The sequence below is a fragment of the Castor canadensis genome, chromosome 7 (genome assembly GCF_047511655.1).
Source record: "Castor canadensis chromosome 7, mCasCan1.hap1v2, whole genome shotgun sequence".
Classification (NCBI taxonomy): domain Eukaryota; kingdom Metazoa; phylum Chordata; class Mammalia; order Rodentia; family Castoridae; genus Castor; species Castor canadensis.
Window position 1 is genome coordinate 111,529,619 of NC_133392.1, and position 13,563 is coordinate 111,543,181.

At 33.1% G+C, this 13,563-nt stretch overlaps 1 protein-coding gene across 14 annotated transcripts in view; it reads right to left on the reverse strand.

Annotated features, from left to right (window-relative positions):
• The window catches only part of Atg4c (autophagy related 4C cysteine peptidase), a 65,434-nt gene that overhangs the window by 20,747 nt on the left and 31,124 nt on the right, over window positions 1-13,563 (reverse strand). For all 14 annotated transcript variants that reach the window (XM_020163301.2, XM_074079905.1, XM_074079903.1 and 11 more), the window contains 3 exons: window positions 9,504-9,640; window positions 4,541-4,619; window positions 3,807-3,883 (listed from right to left, as the gene is read on the reverse strand). In XM_020163301.2, coding sequence (XP_020018890.1) covers window positions 3,807-3,883; window positions 4,541-4,619; window positions 9,504-9,640 — 293 coding nt within the window. The remainder of the gene's footprint in view (window positions 1-3,806; window positions 3,884-4,540; window positions 4,620-9,503; window positions 9,641-13,563) is intronic.

Consider the following 13,563-nt stretch of genomic DNA (forward strand, 5'->3'; position numbering starts at 1 on the left):
AAATAGTTGTTTTTTTTTTTTTTTTTTTATTCATATGTGCATACAAGGCTTGGTTCATTTCTCCCCCCTGCCCCCACCCCCTCCCTTCCCCCCCCCCAATACCCAGCAGAAACTATTTTGCCCTTATTTCTAATTTTGTTGTAGAGAGAGTATAAGCAATAATAGGAAGGAACAAGGGTTTTTGCTGGTTGAGATAAGGACAGCTATACAGGGCATTGACTCACATTGATTTCCTGTGCATGGGTGTTACCTTCTAGGTTAATTCTTTTTGATCTAACCTTTTCTCTAGTACCTGTTCCCCTTTTCCTATTGGCCTCAGTTGCTTTAAGGTATCTGCTTTAGTTTCTCTGCGTTAAGGGCAACAAATGCTAGCTAGTTTTTTAGGTGTCTTACCTATCCAGGGCAAAATAGTTTATGCTGGGTATTGAGGGGGTGGGGGAGAGAGGGAGGGGGCGGAGTGGGTGGTAAGGGAGGGGGTGGGGGTAGGGGGGAGAAATGACCCAAGCCTTCTATGCACACATGAATAATAAAACAATAAAAAAAAAAGAAGGTGTCTTGTAGTATACTAAAGCACTGCTTAAAGTTTTCATGTAGGAACCAATTACTAACTAGAACAGGCTTCCTTCTATTTCACTGTATTGCCTCAATCATCATAGATAATGATAAACACCAAATTGTCATTTATGGTTATTTTGGTATCTACAAAGAACTTTTTAAAATTATTCACAAAAGCAGATATAAATCACTGATCACTGAAAACTGAAATTGCTATTTGGTTTTACTGCATAAGTACTAGAACTACAGAAAGATATTTTATATCACTTAAATTTAAAATTATGTTGCATTATTCACCAAATATTCTGAAGTCAAACTAGCATTAATTTGTAATTTAGAATCATTTCTGTTTATTGTAAAGCAAGTTAGACTTTCAAATATTTTCCCTTCAAATATTTTCCCAAGTGTCATTACAGGGCTATGTTCATTTTGTGATAATTCTTTAAGCACTGCATGTATGATTTCTCTTAATTTTTAAAAGTTTGACATTTGGTAAAAATAGCTTCTACTTTGCATACACATTTTGGGAGTGTCCACTACATACATTTGCTTCTGTGGCAATGAAATATGTTTCTGAAAAAATGGTCAAGATTTTCTTTAATAGTATAAAAACCCAATAGTAAACACTAACTTTGTATAAACTAATTGTATATACTAATATATTTATAAGATGTCACAAGAATCAAAAATTAATACAAACACATATAATCAAAGCATTTGAAACTACAAGAAGAAAGGAGTTCAACAGAAGCCTTTAGAGAGCTTAGGACAATGCTTTGTACCTAGCAAAGGCTCAACAAATGATAGCTTCAAAAGAAATAGATTGGTCTGATTTGTTTTCAAAATGTTAAAAGTTCAACTTTAGAAACTAAGAATTTAACAGTATAAGAATAATAACAAAAGTATATAATCTATTTAAATCTCTTCTTTAGTCTTAAATATTCTACTTAAAATTTCATAATCCTATTGGATTTAGGGCACTCGTTTAAAATATCAGGACCACAAACAAGAACTTACATAGAATCTAAAAGATCAAGATTTACTCTATTGACCAAAAGAAGTATTGATCAAAAATGTTGACTACAAAAATGATTTTAATAATTGAAGTATGAGGGTGGTTTTAGAATGCACATATAATATACTATATCAGTCACAAAATTTCAGTAGCATATACATATATGCTACTGTCTTGGTTACATATATATATAAACTATATATACATATTTATATATATAAACTATATATATATATATATATAACCAAGACAGCAAAGCATGGCTGATTAGTAATATAGTTAAAACATCCTTACTTGGAGCATTATAAACGTAACACATGGTGAAAGCAGAGAGTGAAATTTCATTCCTGTGCAAAGATAAATAACTTGCTATAATTTAATACACTAATAAGAAAATTAAAGGGCTATTAACCAAATAATCTAAGATAAATCTCTTCATCAAAGAAAAATGAAAAACTTATAAGAGAAATTATCCAGATAAATCAAGATATTCTGCCAGAATCTCAAAAATATAAAATCTCAAACCATTAGCGTTCTAATGTATAAAGAATAGTTCTATGCATTTAGGTTACCCAATTTCAACAAATTTTACTTTACAAAGTAAAATCTTAAATCTACTCTTCCTTTCCATTGCCACTACTGCCATGCCACTTCAAGCTTTTGTTGCCTCACTCCTGGAGGGTTGCAATGGACTCCCAATAATGAGTTGCAAACTTTCTAATTTTTTTGGCAGTCGTGGGGTTTGAACTTGGGGCCTACCCCTTGAGCCACTCTACCAGCCCTGTTTTGTAATGGGTTTTTTTGAGATAGGGTCTCTCGAACTATTTGCCCAGGCTGGCTTCAAACTGCAATCCTCCTGATATCTGTCTCCTGAGTAGCTAGGATTACAAGCATGAGCCCAGCTAACATTTCTACTCTTGACCGTGCAGACATAACCAGGATATTCACTCATCTGCCATCTATGCAAAGCCTCTCAAAGTATCAGATGGATAGTCCCTCTCTACTGGCCAAAATAATTAAAACCAATAATCTTTTGTTTTGCCTACTTTAAATAGTACTAAAATACTATGAACAATTTTCCATCTGAATTTCAAGTGTCTACTGTTTTAAGTAGTCATTTGGTCTCAGATATATTAGAGATGCAATTTAATCAGTACCACAAAACCACAATGCAGCAGAAACAGAGTTACAATGTGGTTCACATGGCACAATTCTGTGGCACCAGCCCCATTTCACTCAGTCATCTGGTAAATATTATTAAGTTCATATGCAAGATATTGTGGAAGAAGGAAGAATAAAGAAACCTGATCTCTAGCCTCAAGGTGTTTCCATTTTAGTTGAGGTAATAATTTACAAAGGATGCTAGGATGTTTTATAATGTATCTTTCTAAACCACATTTCAATCTTGAAGTTTATTTTCATAATCGATCCCTAAAAACTATTAAGTATTGATGCTAACTAGAAAGCTACTAATACAACAAAGCATTTAATCAGATTTCCAACTTGTCAAGCCCTTGAGGTATTAGTGATCTATACCATTCAAGTAATTAAAATTATTCTATAAAATCCCTTTAGTAAAAGCATCAACTAACAAAAGAAAAAAAAAAGAAACAATGTAATAATAATTACATGTCTCATCTACAAACGCTCAAATTTTCCTGAATTAAATCTTGGGTCACAAAATGAGCTATATAAGGGGAAAGAAGATAAGAAATAAAAGCTAAAAAGAAAATTTTAGAAACTCAACTAAGTTATTGAAAACTTCTTAATTAGAGGCTAAGACTTTTTTTCTTGAGGGATAGATTTAATTACTATATTAAGCAAAATAATTTAGCAGATAATCTTATTTTGTCACTCTACCTCAAGTCTATCATCTTTTCTCTTTTCTTTTCCTCTTTTTTTAAAAATATACCTAACACTTTCAATTCTTTAGCACTGTTTAGCTGTCTTTCTACAAAACTACCCAGAGGCTTAATTATTTATTTTAGTAGGGCTAAGGTAACTAACAAGTTAGTGACTAAGATAAATAAAGAAGAAGGTATATTATAAATTAAGATTCAGCAACAAAGTACTTAACCTTTGACCACTGTGTTGACTATGGTTTTATAAATCAGTAAAATATCAATTGTTAACTTGTTATTGTAATACTACAAATGCACAGCTACCTAGAACATCTTTAAATAATTAGTTTGCTTCATCTGGTAAGAAAACAATACCAGCTCTCTATACACAGTACCTCAAGAGGGAAGTCCTTTATGCTGACATCCACAAAGGATTGGCAGTAATGAGGATCCATGTAAATCAAACTGTCATCTACAAGGACAAAACAGAAGACAAGTAATTCAAAAACACCTTCTTATTACACTGCTTACAATCCAATTTCTATGTAGAACAGCTAAAAAAAATCTAGGAGACACAGCTTGCCAGACTGATATTCATTGACTGAAACATAGGTTTGCACAGGATAGATTAACTTGCATAATCAAATATGCTTGTATAAGCAGAATTTTTTATAAAGTGATGAGACTGTCATTTAATTTTTGGTGATAAAATTACTTTCACAAACACACAATTATATTCTACAGTTTGCATATGAAAAATGTAACGCACTTCTTTATTCTGACAGGAAGAACATATTGCTTGTCATTTTATCATCAACTAACACCACTAAAACTGGTAAAAAGTAAATATGTAAATAGCAACTGCCAGAATGTGGCAGCAATGTCTTCTGAAGTTTAGTGAAACCAATAAATTATGCCTTGTTTATGCAATAACTGAAATTAAACATACATTTTACAGAATCCAATTATCTCATGGACCAAATGACAAATGAATGGCTAGGGTAGGACTGATGAATGTATAAGGTACTCATTTTGCTCTGTTAATCTTCCTATTTCCACATGATCTCTTATTAACTTTCTGACTTTTAAAAGAAAACAATGAAGAAATGTATTTTACTGACTCACTAACCTTGAAATCCAGCAAAGTAATATGACTGCTTAGGTTTGCCACCAATAATTCCCACACAATATTCAAGACTTAAAACACCCTGCCAAAAAAATTGATGCAGATTTAGATGAAGACAAATGGTAATTACCTAAACAGCCAAATTCATATTAACAATTTTAGTAGTTACAAACTTTTTGCCAACTATTTATCTACTACTACTTGCCCCACATTCTGCACTCGTCTTCCTAACTGCCATCTCTTCCTTTAAAGTTACGTAATATTAATTTAACTAAGTCAAATATTCTCATCGGTACGTTGCTTAGCAACATTAGACAACTACCACAGAAAAAATAAACACATGAAAGCAATAAAATTCATGCCACAGTGAAAACGCTTGGCCTTTCAACTAGTTAGTACAGCCTCACTGTGACCAATGTAATATTCTCATCAGGCTTTTGAAATGCTAAAACTAGTTCTTAAAACCTTTTTACTGTTTTCATTGAACTTTGAGTCTCAGAACCTCAAACTGAAAAGCACTCACCTTGACAAATTATTTGTGTACTTAAACATAAAGAGTAAAACAACTTAATACAAGGAAAATGACTATTATTTTTTATTTAAACCCTGTTTATCTTACAAATCAAAAAATATCAGGGATGTTTCAATAAATTATTCAGAATGTGGCTCAGCATACTAAATATTCTAAAAAAAAACTCCATAAGTTGAGCCAAGTAACTGTGCCTTTTTTTACAAAAATAGGCTTAGTGGAGTTAATTTAAAACATTTAGAGGAATCAATCAATGTCTTATCAAAAGTTTTGCATTAATTTTGACATGTTATACAATACTAATAATGGTAAATATATGTTATAAAAGTCCAAAATTATTAAATAGTTAAACTTCCCCTCTCTTTAATGTATGTTCTAAACTCCACAGATTGTAAGTATGTATATAGATGGATCCTAACTTACAATGTTTTGACTACAAATGGTGTGAAAGCTATACACATTCATTAGAAGCCATACTTTGAATTTTGGATTTTGATATTTACCTAGGGTACCAATATATAATATGATACTCTCTTTTGAAGGTAGACAGTGGCAGTGAGCTGCAGCTCCCAGTCAGTCAGGGGGATCGTGACGGGTAGACAACAAATTCTCTATAGTATTTGTATACTGTGTTGGTCAGCTATGACGTTTGGGAGGTTTTGACTTAAAATGGGCTTACTGGAACATTACCATATTGTAAGTTGAGGAGCATCTATCAGGACAAATGTTCTTTTTCCTTTAGCAAGTAACCAAATCACAGATTTTAAAAAAACAGAAAAAAAGTAAAAATTTCCCAAGATTCTAATACCTAGAGTTCATCATTATAAACATTTGGGAGAACACCTTCTTGACATCTGTCAGTATTCCATATAATCACATACAGAATTACTAATTACATACAATTTTATATGTGTGGCATTATATGGCATATGCTATTTTGTCACTCATTATGTCATGAACATTTTTTCACATATCATATCATATCATAGGTGTTATTATATTTTATCACTACAAATGTTCTATTTTATGTAAATAAAATATGCTTTAAAACCCTTATGAATATTTAATTTGCTCTAGATTTTAACTGCTACAAATAATTCTCTGCTACTGTTTGAATGTTTTTGTTGAAAACTCAATTCCCAGTACAACAGTTTTGAGAGGTGGGACCTTTTAGAGGTGTTTAGAACACAGGGCTCCATCCTCATAAAGGGATTAATGCAACTATAAAAAGGGCTTGAAGGAAGAGGGTTCTCTCTGTCCTGCTCTTCTTCTATTTGAGTACAGGGCATGAGGACCCTCATCAAAAGCTGCCAATTTGTTCCTGGCCTTTTTAGCCTTCCCAATTGTGAAAGAATAAATGTCTGTTCATTATAAATTACCCAGTCTAAAGTATTCTGTTATAGCAGCACAAAATAGATTAAATCACCCTCTAAAGAATGACCTTGTATATTTTCAGTCTTGTAAAAATATCAGATGATTTTTTTTTTTGAAAAGGAGAGCTGCAATTGAAAAAAAAAAAGCCATATTGGATTAAGATCTTAGCTAATCTGAGCTAATTTAAAAAAAAAAAAAGATAAAATTTTACCAAAAAGACAAACATTTAATGGTAATAGAGTTATTTAACTTTAAGGATACTATTGCTTTTCCCTTAAATAAAAATCCTTAATACAGTTGGGAGGGTCTATTTGAGACAATCTGATCAGCTGAAATGAGATGTTTATGCCCTAAGGAACAAATGAGGAAGTGAAAGTTCTAAGTCTCTCATAACTGAAAAGAAAGAAATATGTAGCAAGAATCATCACTGATTCTCCTCAGAAAAAGAATGGATTCACATAATGGAAAAAAGTCTTCCATTGTTGACATCTGTATTTCCTTTGCAACAGACTAGAGCAGATTTAGCAATAAACACTTAGCAGATTAGAAGCCTGAATGCCATTACATATAAGAGGCCCTATCTTTAGAAACTTGAAACACTTTTCAGTTCCTCAAAGAGTTTCTTCAGTTATCTACAAGTGAGAATTTATTGAGCTGTATCCACAAGGCAATAAATAAGACTGAAACAATCACCCAAAGAGGAAAGTCCTAATTTATCTTGTTGAAGAAAAAGAATATATTGGATTTTCTGCATTCCAGGTCCTTAAAATATAAATAAATAGACAGAAAGATAGATAGATGGATAGGCAGGTAGATAGGTAGGTAGGTAGGTAGGTAGATAGATAGATAGATAGATAGATACATAGATACATAGATAGATAGATGACAGATAGATAAGCCTCTTGTGCTAAGAAATAATAAAGCACATGCCAAATTTCTTTCTTATAGAATATAGAAAGATGCTAGGATGGTATCATTTCCAAAATACTGTAGAATTATTTTGATTCATAAATTTTAAAATTACAACTGAATGGTGAAGTTCAGAGTATAATGTATATTGGTTTAGCAGGAAAAATTACAACTGCTGACCACATACACACAAACACACCAAAAAAAAAAAAAAAAAGAGGAACAAGAGGAGGAGGAAAAGAAAGAGAAAGAGCAGAGGAAGAGGAAGAAAAGACACTGATGATTAAAATTTCTTTTAGGACTATTATGCAACATTTAAGAAAATGTAATACCTCAAAAATCTTTACTTTGAGGGAAAATTTGAAGCACAATGTACTAATGGTTCTGCTCCCAGTTTGTTATCTGAACTTGAACATACCACTTAACTTCTATGTCTTTTCTATTTTATAAAGACAATCCGGTTCCTAGCAATTATGAGAGCAAAATGAGATAAATTTATATTGGAAAGCATTATACAAGTAAGAGTTAAGAAAGACTGATTATACAACTCCTAATATGGTAGGTACTGAGGATCATTTTAACAACTAACCATGGCTTGTTTCACTTCAATTCAAGCTCCAATGATCCACTCAAGAACATCAGGCAGTGCTGCCATCAGATGAATGGTATCAATACCACCAAAGAGCAAAGCCCTCAGCCAGATGAAACATGGCTAGAAGCCATCTGTAGCTTGTTACCAGGACAGGGCATGGCTAAAAGATCCAGTTCCGATATAACATCCATTTCTAATCTTCTCGTTATAGTTGAAAGGGAAACAGAATCATTTCAGACTTTTTGTTAGAACTCACCTAGAGATGGCAGTCCCCAAACCCTCAACACACTCAGTAGATGACTTGGTTTACAACTTTTCACCTTCCATCAATAACTGGACGAGCCCACATGTCAAACATCAAAATCCCACCTTTATTTGTTGGACTCATATGTTCTCAATATATTACAATATTGTTACTATTATAGCAAGTATGCCTTTAAAGTTTTAGTAACTATTAAGAAAATCCAGTACACCTGTTAGAAGACTTACATATATCACATATTGAAAGTAACTGCTCTAGATTTTTAGAATTAGCACAATCTAATCAATCTATGTCTACATATATATATATACATATGTCTACATATACATTTATGTTTATATATATATACACACACACACACACAGAAAGAGAGAGACAGAGAGAGACACAGAGACAGAGACAGAGAGAGAAAGAGAGACAGAGACACCAGGTTATATACACACCCATATATATGCCATGATATGCAATTAATGCTTCATTTAGGGAACAAATCGTTGCTGAATCATAAAAGACACGTCTTGGCTATATTACATTACTATATCCCATAGTACTCCATTACAAGGAAATGTCTATCTTTGGCCTTGAAAACAGACACCTAAAAAATTAGGGATTTCAATACAAACACAAGCAATATTATGAAAAACAGGTCACACTAAGGGGAGGTCACATACAAGAAAGGGAGGGTAAAAGAAGGAAATAAAGAAAGTGAATATGGTTGAATTTTCTATATAAGAATGAATATAGAATTTTAAATCTGTTGAAATTAACTAGAGAAGGTTTTAGTGCAAGAAACAGAATTATGTGCTTTGAAATAAATTTTCAGGTGGTTAATATGAAGAAAACAAAGTTGGAAAACGTCCTCACTGTCTTATTTCTGTCTATATAAATAATCTAACTTACTCCTGATACCATGGTGGCACAGGAAATAAATTATGAAATAATACAATATTAACAGAATTCAATATAGTTTCATGTTAGTTTTAAGATAAAATATAGTTTTAAAATCACAAAAGGATAATGGAATTGTAGCCACATAACAGATTTTGATTATAGCTGCATATGTGACTCCTTGATTAGCTACAAAGATTCAAAGGCTTTTCATTTTATCATACAACACTGTGCTTTTTACACACACACTCACATCTGATCTTGAAATATTTACATTAAAATCTCTAATGTGAAACTTTATAATGTACAACTGTAAAATCATCACTACTTATTTAATAGAAAAAGACTGCAAACCTTCTGTGTTTTCATATTAACTAGTAGTGCCTTAAAACACATGAGCATTTTTTCATACCTTCACAAACTCCAGGTAGTCTGTGTTAGTTCTTTCTCCACCAAGTCTAACAGGAACTAAAATAATAATAGCCTTGCCATCTGCATTACCAGAGGTCATGGAAGCATTTTGTTTATCAATTACATCACAATTGTAAACTGAGAAAAAAACATAATGAATATTATTAAATTTTCTAAAAAGTGATTTTCAGAAACATTTTTACACTAATTCCACCTCCCTCTACTGGCCAGTTATCTGATCTCTGGCATCACTATCAAAGTCTCAACAAGTTAAAAATACCTGCTTCATATATATTCAACATATACTTAATGAATAGCTACTATGTATGTCATTGGAACTTCAGCAATAGGCAAAAGAGAGAAAAATACCTGTCCCCATTCTAACAGGGGAAAACAGAAAAGAAAAAGTAAAATATAAGATGTGTCAGTTGACAACAGGTGCTTTAATGAAAAACAAAGGGAGAAAAGTAGATAGGAAGTGCTGAGGAGAAAGCACTTTTTAAATAAGGATTTCAGGGAAGGTCTTGTAATACAAAGTAAGTAAGAAACCAGGTAAATAAAGGTATTTGGGGTCAGAGCATTCCAAGTAGGAAGATCAGCAAATACAATTGCCTGAAGTCAAAAGTGTAGTTAGCATGTACTAAGAACAAGAGACCAATGTGTCTGAAGGAAAGTAAGCAAGAGGCAGGTAAAGCAACAGGAAATGAGATTGGGAGATAAAGCTACAGATTAAAGGAGAAGTCAGATTACGTGAATTCTTGAAAGCCATTGTAAAGACCAGTTTTTGAGTGAGATGGTAAGTCACTGAAAAATTTCTTAGGAAAAGAATGTTCCAATCTGACTTACATTCTGTTATGATCTGAATATGAAATGTCCCACATAGACTCATGTTGAATGCTTGGTACTTAGCTGGTAGATCTATTTTGGGAGGTAGTGGAAACTTTGGTAAGTGGGGCCTAGCTAGAGGAAGTAGGTCATTGGGGGCGTGTCTTCATACGTTACACCTGGACCATAGTGCCTTTCTCTCTGAAACTTGGTTGCCATGAGTAAAGAACCTCCTCCACCACACACTCCCACTGTCATGATGTTCTGCCCAAGCACATGGGGCCACCAATTATGGACTGAATCCCCTAAAAGTAAGAGCCAAAATAAATCTTTCTTCCTTTAAGTTGTACTCTCAAGTATTTTTGTCATAACTATACAAAAAGTAACTGCAACACACTCTAGACGGTGTTAGGAATAGAATGTACAGGCAAGAGCCAGGGCACAGGAACACAGAGAACAGTTAGAACACTACTGCAGTTATCCAGAAAGAAATGATGGTGGCTTGAATAAAGACAGTAATTGTCAAATAAATAATGGTCAAAGGATGATTATATGGAAAAGCGATCATTTCATATATTTGAGGATAAAGTAAGGACTTTCTATTAAATGTTAAGATGTGAGTGGAAAAAAATGTGTCACAGGTGACTTGCACAGTTTTGGCATAAAGAAACAGTAAGGAAATTGCCATTTACAAAGACATGGAGGAATAGAAGAGGGGAAACTCACCTTTAAACACCATCAGTTTTAGATACTTGTTAGATAAGCAAATAGAGAGGCTAAGTAGGCAGTTAGGAGAACATAAAGCCAGAGTTTGGGGAGTGGACCAGGATGGACCTTTTTGGAGTTGCCAGCATGCAGATATTCTTCTAAAGCTATGACACTGGGTGACTTCAAATCAGTATAGACAGAAAAGGAGATGAAATCCAAAGGCTGAGCCCTAAAACAACTTTACAGACCAAGGAGGTAAGGAAAACCAACAAAGAAGACTTGAAAAGAAGGGGAGAAGGAGGTAAAAGGAAAACCTGCAAAGCAGTATTCTGGAAACCAAGTAAACAAAACATTACAAGGAGAAGGAAAAGTGATCAACTGTGATAAACGCTGCTGACAGACTGCATGACATGAGGCTGAAAAGTAACCACTAGATTTAGCGAGAGGAAAAGTATTGGTAAGAGCAATTTTGGTAAAGTAGAAATAGGTATTAAGAGACAGACAGTGACTCGTTCAGAAGAAAATAGAGGACTTAGTAGAAATGAATATTTTGTTCAAAATAATTTATTTGAAACTTAATTTACACTCACATTCCCTGTCAGTTTAACCAAATGCTTCTGTTCTTCCCAGATGAGCTAATTAATAAATTCTGTGGCTTTTCTTCCAGTTCTTTCTTTTAAATCCAAATTTAGACTGAGCATCAAATTCTTCTGTTTACCAGCTTCCTATCTCCCATTGTCTGTCTAACACAAAACTACAAAAATGGCATAATGGTTCTGACTTATCAAATACTTCTTACCCTTCATCTTCACTCAATACACATTTATCGAGGGCCTTTTATTGGTGTGTTCTGTGCTAGGGGGATTCTGACTTTCAAAGAGTATCTAGCTCTTGCATTTTTCCTCCACCCCCAACACATATAAGAGTTATGACAGTTCAGTTTTGCTGCAGAGGCTTATTACAGTGGTGATTCTCAATTAAGTGATTCTGACACCTTTCCTCCTCTTCTACCATCTTAGTAATCATTGATCTACAAGGAGAAACAGATAATTTAAGGTGACATCACAAGCAACTTACAAGTGCAACATTCAACAGAAGTATTTCCAAACTGTTATAAAGGATAGAGGAAAACAGACTAATTTTGCCTAGTTAGAGTGGAAAAAGGCATAATCTTTGAGTATGTTCTTAATGAACAAGTAAGAGTTAACAGAAATATTCTAATAATAATGGGACTCCATGTAGAGGCAATAATATGAAAAAAAAGGTAATAACAGCATGCCCAAGGAATGACCATTCAGATTGACACACTTCAGCATACTAAGTATGATATAGTGTCACAAAATGATGCTGGAAATGTAGACTGGGGCTAATTATACTAGAATTGTGTACCCTATATGCCTAAGATAATGTGAAAGAAGAGTTAAGGAGAAGTCACAAGTTTTTTAATTAAGGGACATGATCAATGTCTTTTGATCAAATGGATCAAAAAGAGAAAAGGTACAGACAGGGAAATCAAGTTACGATAAAGGCATGATCTAAATCAATGAGAATAAAGCAGAAAGAATAGTTTTCGAGAACATTTTAAAAGCATGACTGGTAAGCTTTTGTTTCCTTGCTAGACACGAGTGATAAGAAAACAGTGAAGAATGAGGGGATTATACCTTCCCTATGCATGTGAAATGATACACTAGCCAAGAGAAAACAAAATAAAAATAGGTGAGATAGAGGAAAATGACCGTTTAGTTTTAAACACATTGAACTTCAAGGGCTTGGGCTTATAGAACATCTAGGGAGAGATAGGTGGAGGGACAGAAAACATAAGTTACTTCATCCTAGCTCAAGCAGGACTAGAAAGGCAGCTTTTAAAGTCCAACTGTACAGTGCATAGTCCTAAGTATTGAAATCCATGGAAATATTTTTAATTATAAAGGAAAAGAACACAAATGAGAAACAAGAAAATAAGTGGAAAATGAAATCTTTAAAAACATTAATGAGGCCTGGAGGAATGCCTCAAGCGGTAGAGTGCCTGCTTGACAATCACAAGGTCCTAAGTTTAAACACCAGTACCAAAAATAAATAAATAAAATAAAAACACTAATTAGAAGGAAATATCACTTATAGACTCTGGTTTCACTAGTCCTAATCCCATAGTCTAATAAAACCACATTAATATAAATTCTCCTTTTAACATTCTTAAACAAGAATGATAAAACTTAATAAATACTTCAAATTACACAAACCACTTACATAATGAGGAATTTTGTGCTACTTGTTTAATTAACTACTTGTAACAATTAAGACAAAGACTGATATCAGTAAAAGCACAAAACATAAATTTATTTAATGATTAGTTGTTTCAGCACATCTGTAGGCCTAATTAAGTCTTAGAGCAAATTTTATTTGCAAGACCTATTATTTGAAAAACAAGCACAGTACCTGCAAAACTTAACATGCTTATCTGAAAATTTATAACTTCATTTTCATATGGCTGTAATTATGGCTATCAGTCTCTCTTTAAAAGAAAATTA